General features: G+C 39.9%; 1 protein-coding gene across 1 annotated transcript in view; it reads left to right on the forward strand.

Annotated features, from left to right (window-relative positions):
* Positions 1-17,457, forward strand: part of LOC109918346 (clathrin interactor 1) — a 45,748-nt gene that overhangs the window by 21,620 nt on the left and 6,671 nt on the right. The window contains exons 4-5 of the mRNA XM_048603936.1: positions 10,044-10,375; positions 11,751-11,958. Coding sequence (XP_048459893.1) covers positions 10,044-10,375; positions 11,751-11,958 — 540 coding nt within the window. The remainder of the gene's footprint in view (positions 1-10,043; positions 10,376-11,750; positions 11,959-17,457) is intronic.

Here is a 17,457-nt window from a genome sequence, read left to right on the forward strand (position 1 = left end):
ATGTGGTATACTGCATCTGCTGTTCCCGTTGTGGCCTCCTCTACATCGGGGAAACCAAGCGAAGGCTTGGGGACCGCTTTGCAGAACACCTACGCTCGGTTCGCACTAAACAACTGCACCTCCCAGTCGCGAACCATTTCAACTGCCCCCTCCCATTCCTCAGACAACATGTCCATCCTGGGCCTCCTGCAGTGCCACAACGATGCCACCCGAAGGTTGCAGGAACAGCAACTCATTCCGCTTGGGAACCCTGCAGCCCAATGGTATCAATGTGGACTTCACAAGCTTCAAAATCTCCCCTCCCACTACCGCATCCCAAAACCAGCCCAGCTTGTCCCGTCCTTCCTCCCACCTATCCCCTCCTCCCACCTCAAGCCCCACCCCTCCTACCGATAACCTCATCCCGCCCCCTTGACCTGACCGTCCTGCCTGGACTGACCAATCTCCTCCCTAACTCCCCACCTACACTCACTTTTACTGGCTCCATCCCCACCTCTTTGACCTGTCTGTCTCCTCTCCACCTATCTTCTCCTCTATCCATCTTCTATCCGCCCCTCCCTCTCTCCTTATTTATTTCAGAACCCCCTTCCCCTCCCCCATTTCTGAAGAAGGGTCTAGGCCTGAAATGTCAGCCTTCCTGCTCCTCTGATGCTGCTTGGCCTGCTGTGTTCATCCAGCTCTACACCTTGTTATCTCAGATTCTCCAGCATCTGCAGTTCCTACTATCTCTGCCATAGTTGTTGCATAGTTTAACAGTCCCCTACTTTTATAAAACAAAACAATACCTTTTCAGAAAAATCATTTAGGAATGAGAATGCAGTTATGTATTCATTTTTTTTTTGGTGAAACAATTTCATGGTAAAACAAATGTTGCAAAGGTATGTCTCCAAACTCTGATATGAATATGGAAAGCAACAATGTGGTGTAACTGTTCTCTTGCTTCACTAACCACAGGAGGCTCCATCAGAGCACAAAATTTCAGGTTCAAGTGTGATATCAGCCAAATTTTTAAAATGTGCTATTCCGGCCACCTCAGTCAGCCTTTTATCAAATAGAAATTGAGATTTTCATGTCTTAAGAATATGAATGTTCCTGCTGTGCTCTCAGAATTGACCTTAGAAATGTAAACTCAACATTTGATGTTACTGTCTGAAACCTACACTGAATCGCAGTCTTCAAACAACAGTGGACTGTTGTGTTTTTCCAACCATGCCTTTGCTTTGCCTAGTATGGTACTGCTGCTTGTGAATTTCTCAGTTAGGCTGCTGTGAAGGTGGATCTTATTATTTCATTTTATTAATGCCAGAGTGAAAACGACACATAGAGAAAATAAGCCCCTGGACTAGTGCAGGGCTCGGTGCTACCCTAGTGCTGTTTAGTGTGTACAAATGACCTGTCAAGAAACAGACCTCTCAAGTTCATCTATGCTGATGTTGTCTGTTGTACCACACAAGCTCCAACTTTCTGCACCCTGGACCACATCCTTAACAAACCTTTTATTTCAGTTTTGCAATGAAAATTTCAGCCAGTTTTTGGTCTGAAATTTTTAAAGCACTGATATAACATATGCCATCTTTCAGCATATACCCCAAATGGAGTAAATTGCTTAACATGAAAGTGTGACGGCATTTTGCTCATAACAAAGTTCCATGAACAAGAACATTCACTGTATTAACCTGTTTTACTGATATTGGCTAAGGAAGGAATGTTGGGCAGACACTAATTTGGAAATTTATACAGCCACAAAAAAGAGGCATTGCCACAATTTTTCAACTGACTTGAAAGAAAGTATATCCAACTGGACAGCACTTGCTTAGTGCTGTGTAAGTGATGCTATCTCAGTTAGGTATTTTCAGGAAGTATTGAATTTTATTTGGATCTGTACTAGAACATGTTTGTCCATGTGTTTTCTATCAAAGATTCCATATTTTTCCAACTTTCTCTAGGTATTTTCTCTCCCCTCTAACTGCTGATTCTTCTAGGGCTATGAATCTGTGGGTGGGCCCTGAAATCCCTTGCATCTGATCCAAGTAGGTGTTTATCCCTTTAAATCTGGTCGGCAAGTTCTTTGACCATGTGCAACAGTGAGGCCATAACTAAATTTTGCTTGCATAACCTCTCCATTGACGTGAATGTCCAACAGTAGTCACAGGACAATGATTATGAAGCTGATCTGAATTTTCTTCTCAACTTAATGGCATTAAAAGAAACAGACCTGTATCTGCATAGCACTCTCTCTTGACCATGGGACATTTCAAACCTCATGACAGCCAATAAAATACATTTTGAATGTAGATACTGTAGGAAATGCAGCAGCTGAATTTCACTCTGTCATCACAGAATTTACTATGTGATAATGATAAGGTAATCTTGATGTTGATCAAGGAATAAATATTGATTCAGACACTACGAATAACTCACCATTTCTTCAAAATAGTGATGTGCGATCCTCCTATGTCTAACCAAGTGAATAGATGGGGCCTGGATTTAATGTCTCATATGGAGGATGATGCTGTGATTGCATTGCTCCCTCAGTACCCTACAGGAGTGTCAGCCTTGATTTTTGTGATCAGCTTTGGGCACTAAAGCCAATTGTTAAATGGTGGGGTTGTTACCAGTTACCTTATCAAAAAGGGATTGAATCAGGATTCACTTTGTCAATTTGCTCTACATGTCAGTTGCCGAATGCAGGAATAATTTCTAGAATCATTTTTGTTTTGGAGTTGTTCTGAGAAGTGATGATAAAATCTTTAGATGAATTACTACAAATAACCATTAATCTGGCTCATCATGCATTTCTCTTTACTATCACTGTGTTCATTGAGATTTTCACGGAGTTAAAATTTTAGTTTCATCAAAAAAATGTTCTGATGGAAACTGGGTGTTATGGTAAATTACTTTAAGAAATAATCTCGGGAGGCTTGAGTTACAAGTCGATAATTGTTTATTGAGCCAACATTGGGAGAATCTACCCCAGAAAAGATTCAAACTCCGTGAAGACTCATCACATATTTATATGTATCAGTCATTAGAATTACAAAATGGTCTGTATTAGACAAACACATTTCAAAGTTGCTCATACATTTCAAAGTTATCTCACCAATCCCTATCCTCAAGTGCCAACCTATCTCCTCTCTGGAGCCCGTGCTTCATTCCCATCTTGGACACAAAAATGGTGTTTAGTTATCCTTGATGTGGTACAGGATCATCCTTACATTCCATTTCGAAATGAGTCTTCTGGGTCAATGCTGGTTCAGTTACCAAGACATTTTCACAGAAGTCGTCTGTCTGCTGCGTCAGCATCTAAATGTGTTTGCACATTTTAAGTATTCTTTTTTAACCTAACTACTTCTCTGTATACAAATAAATAAAAATTAATCTTAAGAGTTATATGATTTTTGCTTATGAAGTTAACTACAACACACTACCTCATTCTGATCCCGGCTGGAAAATCATCTGGGTTTACAAGTTCAGTCGTGTCATACCCAAAATGCCCACAACGGTATAAAAATATTTCATATTACTGTTCCACAAACTGCAAGTTGAAGCACAAGTGCCAAAAGGACGGAGTTTGACCGTGTGAATATTCAAAGCATTGCAGTACATCATTTGAGCTTGTAAAAGCTTGTAATAAATATAAATACCAAAGTGATCTAGTGTTAGGCTTCCAATTCTTTTTGACATTAGATTATAGTCCTGCATCTCACTTAGAAGTAGTATTTCTGTATATAACCCAGCTGAGCAGAGCCTACCAGCATGTAGTGAAAGATTAATGAACCTAGCATTATTTAGAAGTGATAAGTCCTACTTTTGACCAGTTACCCATATCTTTAAATACAGCCTCAAATAAAAACCCTTTCACAGCAGTCTGGAGATGGTTTTAGTTGATGTTCAAATTTAATGGGGAGGGGAATCGAGGGATAGCGTGTGACAATCATCTCCCGCACTCCCCATCCAATTTGAACATGGATGAAAGTGGATTTAAAGGTCCATGAATACTCTTGCATACTGTGTTTGTCAGTACTTAAGAGTCCAGTTCTGAGAATATTTAAAATATGTAATTAGTACTCAGGAAGTTGATTTACATGTGCTCGTTGTATCCATTTATGTGTACATACTTTTAAATGCTACTTGATGCAGAAACCTGTAATAGGTTTATATAACCTAAATGTTTTTAAGGTCTCATAACTATTCCAAATGATTAATCTGGGTTGAATGTTATTTCTAGAGGGACCGTAAGTGTTATAAAAGGATTAATCAAATTTGAAAAATGATTTCTAAAGGGACTGAAATTGTTCAGCAATGATTAATCTTCTTTGAGAAATGATTTCCGAAGGGGCTATTACCGTTGCTGTACTGTTTCTAAATTAATATAAGCAAAGACAGCTCAAAACTGACTTGTATTTCCTACTAGTCAGGGTTGAGAGTCTCAACCCAGTGAAATGAGGACATTTGATAACTAAAGTTTCATTATCATTGTGAGAAAGGAGTATCCGATTTTATTTTTCTCCTGTGCAAATCTTTCCCTTCCTCTGCCCTGCCAAATTAGGCCAAATGAGCAAGAGGTAATGCTCATTTCTGCTAGCTGTGTTGGGACATTGTAATTGTTAACAGTGCTCTGGGTCATGATTGAGTGTGGGAAGAGAATGGGTCAAATTTTCTGGTCCCTAAGATTTAGCAAATGGATTGATAGCCAAAGATGTGTTGGGCCCTTGTAGAAGACCAGATGTGTAGGCCAATGTGTCAATTACTTGGAAATTTAAAAATGCCCAGTAAGTGACAGTGATACCAAGTCATACCTCGTGATGGGAAATGAAGACCACCCCCCTCCACCCCCCACCCAGAATAATTTCTGTGCCCTTGTCACCCTCAGTAAAGCATCACCACATATCACAGTCCTATTGAGACTGTTTGTTTGTTTATTTCTACTGATTCGCAAGTGACTTTGACTTTAACACAAGTATTTAAAATTTTGAAGGCTTTGAAATGGAAAAGACGATTGGCCCTGCATGGAGAGTCAGCAATCGATATAAATTAGTCATGGAGATATCTGATTATAGTCATGCCAAGAGATTGGGAGTTCAGTTAGCTAGCATTAAATAAAATGCGCATGAAGGACACCCAACATTTGCAACCTTTCTCATAGATGATGTGACTCATCCCTGGCATCATTCTTGTCCGCTTCTTCCCTCCCTCCCACCGTCCTAATCACATTCTTCCTAAAGAGTGGCTGTACATGACTGTACACTACTACAGCTGAGGTCTAACCAGTGTCTTATAAATTCTTCATAACCTCCCTGTTCTTGTACTGTCTGCTCTGTTAATGAAGCCTAGAATTTTGTATGCTTTATTAACAGCTCTGCAACTGTCCTGCAACTTTAATGACTTGCACATATAAATGGCCCATTCTCTAGGCTGTTGACTGGAATGTGGTCCCATTCTTTGGTGGTTCTTTCTCAACAAACTACTTTTGCTTGAGTCACCAACACTCAAATGCGAATAAATAGCATGTCAAGCAGAAGTTTTTTTAATGGATCCGTGAAAATACTTTGCCACAGGGTGTGATTAAAGTAAAAAAAGTTTTTAAAGGCACTTGAAGTAGTGGCAAACCTGGACTGTAGAGAGAGTCCTCCATCAATGAGCTAGCACAGGCACAGTAGGAGGCGATAGTATAGTGGTATTGTCAATGGGTCAGTAATCCAGAGACCCGGAAAATGGATTTGGGTTTACATCTGTCTATAGCAAGAACTACAAGTCTAAGACTAGGTACAGGAAAAGATCCATGGCAAGCTCAGCCCTGTTGACCTTATAGCCCCAGGGGCACCTTACTAATATCTGGGGGTCGTGCAAAGTTAGCAGAGCAGTCTTGCAGGCTAGTAAAGCATAAGTCTGACAGTCATACTTGCAGTGATACATTTAAGACACTATCCCAGGCACCAATACCACCATCACCATGCCTGGGTATGTCCTGTCCCATTTGCAGGACAGATCCAACCGAGATGCCAGTGCAGTAGTATACAGTCAGGAACGAGTTTGAGTCCTCGATGTTGATTCAGGTTAAACATGGATAAGGAAACCTGATTCAACACCATTTGGAGGAATCATTGTGAGTGACAATGGCGCAGAATGTTTTCTTTGGGGAACTTCAGTGTCCATCATCAAGACTGGCTTGGGAGCATCATTGCAGTCTGAGCTGCAAAAGTCTTAATGCACAAAGCTGTATAATTGGGTCTGCACCAGGTAGTGATGGTACCAATGAGAGAGAAGAACATACCTGACCTCATCTTTACCAATCTCCTTGTCAGGTACATCTGTCATAGAGCTATTAAGCACGGAAACAGACTCTTTGGTCCAACTTGTCTGAACGATCAGGCATCCCACTGACCTAGTCCCTTTTTCTAGCATTTGGCCCCTTCCTATTCATGTACCCATCAAAATGCCTTTTAAATGTTGTAATTGTACCAGCCTCCTCCACTTCCTCTGGCAGCTCATTCCATACACTCACCATGTCTGCCTGGAAGAAGTTACCCCCAGCTCTTTTTTTAAACCCTTCCCCTCTCACCTTAAATCTATGCCTTCTCATTTTGTTCTTCCCCTATCTTAGGAAAAAAACTTTGGTTATTCCCCCTATCCGTGCCCCTCACAATTTTATAAACTCTATAAGGTCACCCGTCAGTCTCCACCGTTCCAGGGGAAAAAGCCCCAGCCTGTTCAGCCTCCCCATAGAACTCAAACCCTCCAATCCCTGCAACACCCTTGTAAATATTTTCTGCATCTGTTCAAGTTCAACAGCTTCCTTCCTATAGAAGGGCACCCCATGAAATATTGGTAGGAGTGACCGCCCTACAGTCCTTATGGAGACAAAATCCCATCTTCATTCACACAGAGCGTGACAGAGGACATCCTTAATGACACCATACTGAATGGAATAGACTTCGAATAGACCGTGCAGCAAGAATTCCATAAGGTGCTGTGGGCTAAAATAACAGTCTGCAACCTTGTGCCTTGGTGTACTCCCCACTCTACCATTACCATCAAGCAAGCGTATCAATCCTGTTTCAATGAAAAGTAGAGGAATACGTGCCAGGAGCGGAACCGGACACACTTTAAAAATAAGCTGTCAGCTTGGTGAAGTCACAACACTGGACTGCTTGCATACCAAGCACCATAAGCAGCATGTAATGGACTAAGCATTTCCATAAGCAATCTAAGGCTCTGCAGACCTGCTGTATCCAGTCATGAATGGTGGAGGTTCCACAAATATCCCCATCTGTAATAATGGGGAAGCCCAGCACATCAGTGCCAAAGATAAGGCTGAAGCCAGCCAGCAACACCCACATATCACAAATGAATAGAAAAAAAAATTACAACAATCTTCATGCAGGAGTGCCAAGTGGATGATTTATTGTGGCTTGCTCCAAAGGTCTCCAGTATCACCAAAGCCAGACTTCAGCCAACTTGATCCACTCCATGTGATGTCAAGAAATGGCTAGGTTCTTATAATATTCTGATAATAGTACTGAGACTTGTGCTCCAGAACTAGCCATGCCCCTAGCCAAGTATTCCTATACAGTCACAACACTGGTAAATACCAGCAATGTGGAAAATTACCCAGTTATTGTCCTGTCCACAAAAAGCATGACAAAACTAATCCGGCCATTTGCCATTCCACGAGACTACTCTCGATCATCATCAAAATTGTGGAATGTATTGTTGGCAGTACTACGAAGTGGCACTTAGTCAACAACAACCAGCTCACTGATGCTGAGTTGTTTCTGGCAGGACCACTGGGCTCCTGATTTTCATTGCAGCCTTGGTCCAGACATTGAACGTGCATGGGACAGAGGATGTGAGGGTGACTGCCTTTGTCATCAAGACATCATTTAATATAGTGTGGCATTGTGCAGGCCCTAGTAAACTGAAGTCTCTCCTGGCCAAAACCAGATCTCCCACAAAGGATGCTGGTTGTGATGGTTGGAGATCAATCATCCCGGTGCAAATACACCTCTGCAGGAGATCCTGAATTTGCCTATTCAGGGATGTCCGAGAGCTGGTGGCACTTGAACCTGGGCCTCCTAGCTTATGGGTTGTGACACAAAAGTCGCAGTTCCTCAAGGTAGCTATTTTACTCAACCTATTTAGATATGTTATGACAACTCTAGATCAGAGATAGTGGCACCACTGCTGCACCACAAGAGCACCCAGTTCCTCAGGGTAGTATCCCAGGCTCAACAATCTTCAGCTGCTTCATCAATGATCATCTTCGTTCCATCATTGTTCAGGACTATTTGCAACTTCTCAGATGCTGAAACAGTCCATGTCTAAATGCAGGATGTGAGAGGACATCATGATGCTTGGGTACACAAGTGGTAAATAACATGCAAGCCCACAAAGCAGGCAGGCAGGCAGGCAATGAACATCTCCAATAAGAAACAATCCAACTTTCACCCCTTTACAATCAGTGGCGTTACCATTGCTGAATCCCCCTCTATCAACATCCACGGTGTTATCAATGACTGGAAACTGAACTGGGACTAGCTATATGAATTCTACAGCTGGAAGTGCACTTAAACGCTGGGAAGCTGGACCAAACAGCTCACTTTGTATCCACTCCAAGAGTCGCCACATTTTATTCCTGGAAGAGTTGTACAGCACCAGGCACAGAACATGATGGTGTAATTGAAATAATAGGAAATGTTACAGATAATGGCATTTTTAGTTGAGGCTTCCTCCTTCAAAACCATGGTGGGTAATTGGAATTTAGAAGAGATTCCACTTCTTTTTCCATATTGATGAAATAATTCAAATGTTTACTTCATGTGAAGATGCTTGCGGGTCTATTTCCTACTAGGGATTCTGATTCATGTAGAATATGCCATCAGGAAATTATGATGGCTAGCAGGTGCTGTTTTTCATTTTTGATGAATTTACTGTCTGTCCCCTTAACCATTCACCAATTTAGCAAAAGCTAAGGTGTGCCCTTTCTGCAGCTGTTAATAATTGAACAGTAGTTTAACCTGCTGTTTCATGATAAAGTCTTGGGATCTAAAGCAAAAAGACTCTCATAAAAGATACAATGGTGTATTTTTTTAAACATAAGTTAGTTGTATTTATTTGAAATTAGATGTGTCAGTTTGCTACTTTGCTGACCGTCTTGATGAACCCTGTGAGTTGTATGTAAAACAAACCCTTAGGGTCAGCTAGTTCTGTTTGTCGATGTTGCAGAGACATTAACTGCCTGTGTAATAATATTAATAGTAATAGTTTGTGTATTATAATGTTAATGCTCAGCCCACTCAAAATACAATTTTACATGTGCAATGTTTGTATATTTTCTTTGCTTGTTGTCAGTTTTTCCTCCTATTCCCTTGTACTCCCATTTATTAATCGTATTAACTTCAAAATTTGTGATTACATAGCACTACTAGCATATAACTCCAGTATTTCTGCCCACTTTATATATACAGCAAATTTTTGCTGTACCTATTATTATAGGGGCAGCTTGGCAGCTATCCTTTGCAAAGCAATTACGGCCAAATAGAAAAGAGATGGATAACCAGTCATCATCAGTTCTTGGTGGTGCTTGAGAAAGAAATGCTAGGACATGGCAAAAGCTCATTGCTGTTAATATATTGCCAAAGATTTTTAATTTCCACAAGGATAAGTGGACAGGACTAGAGTTTGAATGTCTCATCTGAAGAATAATACTTCTGGCAAGTGTGACATTTGCTCACTTTTCCCGTGAATGGTCAACAGAACAAAGCAAGAAAATATAACTGTTTCCACACCATTTCTTACATCAAATAAGACAGCAAATAGAAATTATTGACTTTTGAAATGAAGGAATAGCTTTCCCAGTTATTTGCTGCATCCTAAATTTGAGGGAGGGAAAATTAACTTTGTAAATTGTAACTCCAAGGTAAAACTTTTCCAAATGTGATTTATATGCGATTTAATACAGTCTTGTTGCGTTGACATCATGCTGAAGTTGAAGAAATATGCAAGTGGAGAAAGGACGGTCATATAAGATGTAATCTTGTAAATAAGACCTGAGCATGTCGCATCTGCTTTGCTTCACTTTCGTGGTAACTGCTCATTCCATTCACCTGCAGGCACACCAACAAGTGGGAATTCTGATTTTGGTGACTGGAGTGCCTTCAGCCAAGCCCATTCCAACCAGCCTGTCATGTCGAGTGGAGGGGACCTCTACAACAGTATGCAGCCTGTCCAAGCTCCTGCACCTGCCACAGATCTGTTTGATCTAATGCCTGGTTTTCAGTCAACCATGACCTCATCACAGAGCATGAGCTTTGCTATGTCAGCTTCCAACACCATTTCTACCACTGGTACCAGTATGTCCTTATCCAGATCCCAGGTGAGTGCAAGTTTGTGACCAGGAGTTTGTAATATGTGTAGATTAGAGTTCAAATGCCCAGTCCCAATTATTGAATATGAAGTAACATAGACTTTAGTTTAGGAATGTGTTAGCTGCCACCTCTGCTTGAAGTGATGTCATTTGGATTCCAGAGAAGTGCAATTTTGGGTGTGTTATGTCTTGAGTTGAGAAATTCCAGATACTTAAAAGACAGGAAAAATAAAGGAGCGATATCAAGTGAAAACAAGAAATGCTGAAAACGAGAATATTCTGGAAGAGAATATTTTGTATCTGTACACTTAATGACACGTGAGATGGTACATTTAGCAGGTTCTGATTTATAACTAGGCGGTGAGCATCTTGAGCTGTATATTGACTCCGGCTGAAGCACTTGAGTTTGTGAACAAGTAATTGTGAACAGAGTGTGTTGCTCAAGCACATTATCAGCTCAGGTGTATAAATATCCTGTGTAGCTTTAATAAAATTAATACAACATTGTATTGTTGTTAGATTCCCATTCAGTCCTGCAAACGTCGTACAATATTAGAACTGTCATGCCGTTTCTAATGTGCCTTTTAGTGATTAATGAAGATATGCATGAAATACTGTAAAGTATATAAAGTTAAAATAGTCCTTCATTCATTGTGTTGTTTGATAAAATGGTCATTTAGCATTGGATTCTGCAGTGACGTTTCCTTATTAATACCATAATGTAGATAAATATCCCATCTGTACCCTCAGTGGGAAAGTTAGGTTATTAAAGGCAAGAAAAGATGGCTATTTTGTGAATGAGGACTAAAAGTGAACGGTTCCGTGGAGAGTGTTCTAAAAGCCAATGGAAAGACGAGAAATTACATCCTATAATGTCTCCCTGTGAAAACTTTAATAACAAATGTAGTCATTAAATTTCACTTTCGTCTATTTGTCAACACTTCGCTTGTTTTCTTTTTTTCCTTCTGCTTTCATACAGGCTGTTTGCCTTATGCCATGCTCAATTACCCTATTTTTCACAGGTGTGCTTAAGCAGTGAATGTCAGCAGGTGATTTGACAATGGACACCTTGGAACGAGAACAAAATTGTTCTTGGTCAGCATCTGTGCACAAATCCTATTAGGCAAATGTCTCTGGACAGGATTGTGAAGTAGGGTCCTGCTGAGGTTAACTGAAGCAGCAAAACTGCTTGACCACCTCACTGAATCCATATCAGAAATTAACATAATCTATATGGTTTGTTGCTTGCAATGAGATTCATTATCATTAGCCAGGATGAGGGACCTAAGGGAAGAAAGTGAGAAGGGAAAATAGGAAGAAAAATGAAGTGTCATCTAGTTTTGAATGGATTGTCTTATTTAACAAACTGGTGTTTCTCTTTCAGCCTTTGCCGATGTTGTCCACACCTTTGTCGAGACCTGTTGTTGCTGTACCCACACAGAATATGCAAGACAACCAGAAAGCAGCGAAGCCATCTTTGCCTTCAACTTGGTCAGACCCAAGTGTTAACATCAGTCTAGACTTTCTGACACCTGGCATGCAACCTCCCAAACCCCAGCAACCATCACTTAACACCATGATGCAACAACAAGGTAAATACACTTAGAACGACAGAAGGAAAGAAGGAATGGCTTACATTTATGTAACATTCCTCACAATGTCTGTTATTTCTCTCTCGCCGTTTTCTAGCCAATACTGTAATCACTGTTGTAATATTCAGAAATAGTCGGCTGTTGTGTCTGAACTAGTGCTATCCAATTAGCCCCATTTATCTGCTCTGTCCCCAGAGCAATGTATTTTTCTCTCAAAAATTTAGTTGTTTCCCTTTTGAAAGTTACTGTTAAATCTCCTTCCAAAACACTTTCAGCCAAAGCATTCCAGATTAGCACAGTTCATTGTGTGAAGGAATGCATCCTCATGTTTTCTCTGGTCCTTTTGACAATCACTAAAATCATGTTCTCTTGACACAGATCCTCCTACCGGGGGAACTAACTAAAACGGTTTATGATTTTGAAAACTTCTATTCAGTCTCCTTTTAACTTGCTCAACTCAAAGAGCACCACCAGATTTTGCAGTCTTTCAATCTAACTGAAATCCCTTATCCCTGAGCCACACTAGTAAATCTCTCTTGTTTCACCTTCTAAAGCCTTGACATCCTTAAAGTGTGGTGCCCAGAATTGATAGCACTACTTCAGCTGAGGCCTAACTAATGTTTTATAAAGTTTTAGCATAATTTTCTCACTTTTGAACCATCTACCTCTGTTTCATGAAACCAAAACTCTAACACGCTTGTTATAAGACCCTTCTCATCTTCAGCAGTCTTCAAAGCTTTGTATACATACAGCTGTGTGTCTCTATGTTCTCGCACCACCTTTTAAAATTGTGTCACTTAGTTTGCATTGCATTTTCTCCTTATTCCTATCATTGCTCCTTTAAAATTGAGAATGAAGCTGTTTGGTTTCAACAGACTCTGCTGTCTTACTTAATCCCAACACATTATCTCATTTGTTCTTGGGTCCATGTTTATAGTACTTATCCAGTAGGGGAGATTTATCACACTCTCCACCTGCCAGTTTTTTGCTGCAGTTGAAGGTTTTCTTCTGCTATAAGTGTGATATAATGACGCCTCATCTTAGTCAATGAAGTGACATTCAAACAGCTCCCTTTTTCCCTCCCCTGTCTGACGTCAGACAGTTGAGATTTGCATTTTCCATTGTCTGTCTCATCAGTACAGTCACTATGCAGAAAAAGACTTACTTTTCCCATTCTTTTTTTTTAAAAGGTTGGATGAGTTATCTCTCAAATGTTTTCTCAAAATTCCATTCTCTGTAGGTGGTATGTATGGGTAGGCAGACCTCCTATGGCATTTTTCATGGCGAGTTAGAGGAATTGGAAGTTAATTGGGGAAGAAAACAATTTTGCACTATTTAGCATTATCAAAGTTTTACAATAGAATTTCTTTTGATCTTTGAGGATTTTTCAAAGAACACTCCTGAAAAACAAAGGCTGGGCGATTAGCTAGTTTATTTGTTTACTTAACTAATGATTTTTCCTGAATCCAAACACTTGCTTCCTCATATGCTGAGTTCGAAGTGATCAGTCTGCCACTTCATCCATAGCCTGGGCACTCTGAATAACGTGCAGCATTGTTTGTTTATTTTGACCAGTGCATGAGGGGTTTATGCTGAAACATCAGTGATGGAGATCAGCTGTTCAGGTGTCACGGCTTGTACTGGCGCCGTTTAACAAGGACCACACTCTGTATTTGGGTGGTTCAGAGTTTGCCACTTAATAAATAGAGCTTCTTGCAGGGGGCTTTCTTGATCCAAAGGATGTTTGTTGATGGATCTCGCTTAGGAATGTTGACCATATAGAGTGCCAAGATGGAAGGCATAGATTGAACAGTGGAGTGGTAAGTGACGTGCAGAATGGATAGTGTCAATCAGTTTATGGGTTTTTGTCAGTTGTCAGATGTGTGGGGGAATGATGCATGTGAGGTATATTGAGTGATGATTCCAGTTATAATGTGCACTGTTATGTTCAGTTGAAAGTGTGCGAGATTCATGTGATGACCTTTGACAGGTGCACAGTATTCTACAGAAATTGCTGGAAAGACTCAGGTCTGGCACCATCTGTGGAGACAAAGCAGTTAACGTTTCAGGTCCAATGACCCTTCTTCAGAAGGATCTGTGTCTTCACAGATGCTGCCAGACTGGCTGAGTTTTTCTAGAAGTTTTTGTTTTTGTTCAGTATTCAACATCCATAGTGCTCTTTTTGTTTGCACTGTATTCTGCTGCGGAATATAACGGGGTGAGTGTTGTGACAGTTGCATGTAAATTCAGTAGGTTTGATTAGTAGATTGCTTCCGGTCCCAGGAAGACAAAGTATTGTCATGAATGATTCCCAAGTATGTTGGTTGCACTTTGGTTTCTGACCTTGCATGTACATGTATAGATATGTAATTTCTTTTTGACCCTGCCATTATGGAGGTAGATATGAGTTTGGAGGGATTCAACAGAGTCCATGTACTGCAATAGTCACTCAACTTAAGAATCTGATCAGATATGATCGAAGGAAAGCAAAATGGATGGCATCAGCATAGATCAATTAACTTGCAGTTTGTGATCGTTAGTATGTCATTTGTTTATAGTTGGAATAGCATTGAGGCTAGCACTGAGCCCTGTGGTAGTCCATTGGTCAGTCTTCTCCTTGCACTTCCCCCTTACCCAAGGTGTACTTTAAATTATCTGTTGCATAGAAGTGTTTGAACCATTTCTGATTCAGGACAGAAGCACTGCTTCAGGAGTAGACCATTATACCACACTGTATTGTAGGCAGCTGTGAGGGCCAATCTATCTCTCTTCAGGTTCTTTTGGAAGCCATTTTCAATGCTAGTGGTGAGTATCAAAATTTTGGTCTTGTGCTATGCTTCTTATGGAAACCAGCTTGGTCAACGTTAGGAATGGTCTAATTTCTGGAGCTGCGCGTCACAGGATAATGTGCTAAAAGATCTTAAAGCGCACAGAAAGTAGTGAAATTGGCTGTCATCACTGACCAGTGTGATATTTTTTCCACAATTTAGAATGGCAATGATATTTGTTGCCATACATCACACTTCAGGAATAGATTTGAGCTATTCTTGTGTAGAACTCTGGTATTGTTCCAGAGCACTTGTTTATAAAGCAGCACATCACTTCACACAACCAATATTATAATGAGACAACTATCTCAGAATGTAGCTATGATACATGAAGGAATTCTGTACCAGCTGCCAAACATTAAGATCTATTGGTGCATCCCATGTTGCTGACTGGAAATCAAGCTTGATGGGTCAATATCACAGGAAGTAAGTAAAATAAAGTCTTACATATCCTACTGATCTTTTTATTTATAAAGAATATGCAATAAATATTTATAAAACCCATAAGCAGAGTTAGGTCAGATGCCACAAAGGGGGTTAAAGCAAATAATGTGTTGGGATATGAAAGGATCTTGACAAATTCTTAAACAACAGAAATTTCCAGTTATGGAGGGCAACATGCTAGTTAGCTGTGCTCACAAGTAGTGTTGGGTCACTGTGGACCCCTGGAATTTTGCTTCATAGCAATGAGAAATTGAAAAAGAATGCTAAATTGTCCATGTTTACTACATTTATTAGCTGCTTTCTGGAGTTGGAAGAGTTTGGAAGTGGGAAAACATTGCACTGTTAACTAGATGGACTGGGCTGCTTGGACTTTTCTTGTTTCTTAGAATAACTCTATTTTGGTCGTTATAAAAGCTAAACAGTTCTATCACAAACAAAAAAAACAAATTGCTGGAGAAACTGAGCAGGTCTGGTAGCAAGTGGAATTCTGGTACTGTATTGTCCACAATGCAGATACTGTAGCTTACAAATAATTCATTCTGTGGAGTGCTTTGAGACATTTTGAAATTAATAGGTTGGTGTAAGTTACTGTGTAAATATAATTGAAGTTTGGCTTGCCAGAGGAGATGCAAATTGTGTCCTGATTTTTTTTTTTGGTTTTCACAAATAGATATATTAATTATCTTAAAAAATGCAAAGACAGAAACCTAATATGTTGGGATCCCAATTGGACTCTAATTATAGCAATTAATAAATTGTACATGTGCTTATTTTGCACTCTATCTAATTCTCTTGTAATTGCCTGTTGGAGACTTAATCTGAAACAAGTCAAATGGAATATTTAATTCTGTTACCACAAGTCACAAGGGATTTCAAAATTCTTGATTTTTTTCTTTCAACTGTGTTGTCTGGCCCAGATCAGTTGAGTAGATTTCTCTGTTTCTTGTTAAATTCAGTAGTAGTCTTCAGACCCTTCGTCCAGCTATGAACTTTGCACCTTGACTGCTATGTCATTACTGGCTGGAATACCTTCTTGACACTATCATGGGCACATAATTCTGCAAAAGGAATAGCATGTTCCACATAAAATTATTGTTCTGAAGATGAGAGATCATGTGTAGACATTACCTGGTATACAGACTGTGGTTACATTTTCTGGATATAATTCTCCCTGACAATCAGCATTCTAAAAAGGATTCAGTTAAATATGGGAAGACTGAAGGCATTCTTTTCAGTCCTTGCTATAAACCTCACTCAATTATCAATGTTTCTCTCTCTCTATCTTTCTCTTCCTAAACCCAATCCTGAAATGGCAGCAATTGTCTGAGGCTGTTGAAGCTCTTTGCAAATTGATGTTATATTTGAATCAGAGATGAATCACATCCATCACCAGCTCGAAGCCTGTTTCCACCTCTGACATTGTCCATCTCCCATCCATTTGTTTATTACTTCTAGATTTGACTATTCTAAGATATTCCTGGCTCATCTCCCATTCACTGTCCAGTATAAACTTGACGACATCCAAATATCTTGCCACTTGACATTCACTCAGCCCTTCTGTGTTAACTAATCCACACAGGCTCCCAGTTAAACAGTGCAACTTTTAAGAGTCTCATTCTTTTTAAATCCTACTTATAATCTGACTTTTCCCTAACTCTAGTCTCCAATCTTATGAGATATCTAATCCTCTGACTCTGGCCTCCTGAGGTCTGGAGTTATCTCCATGAACCCCTCTGCCTCATTCAGGACACCCCTTAAAATTTTACCTCTTTGACCAAATATTTGGTTATTTGCTCCAACACCATCTTGTGGTTCAGTACCAAATTTTGTTTTAATGCCTCTGAAGAGCCTACTCTTTTTATTACTTTAAAGGTGTCAAATAAATATAAGTTGTCAATTTAAAAACCTCTCCCATCACAGTGTATGTAGAAAGCTAAATGCTGAGTAGCCTGAAGAAATCCTCCTCCTCTTTCACTAAATCCTCTTAAAACCTGCAAACACAGAATTCTTTTGTCAGCATTACAGTGATGTGTTTTTCATCTTGTGGTACAAATGCTTTGTTCTGAATTGGTCTCTAGAGCTGCCTGTACCTAAAGGGGATAATGAATTGTTTGAAATAATTGCTTTAATCAAGGAACAAGAGCTGCTCTTTATATTTACAACACAGTTACAAACCCATTGACAAGGAAACTTGAACCTGTTAGTATTTCCACCCTTGGAATACATG

This window comes from Rhincodon typus, chromosome 12 (genome assembly GCF_021869965.1).
Source record: "Rhincodon typus isolate 14 chromosome 12, sRhiTyp1.1, whole genome shotgun sequence".
NCBI lineage: Eukaryota > Metazoa > Chordata > Chondrichthyes > Orectolobiformes > Rhincodontidae > Rhincodon > Rhincodon typus.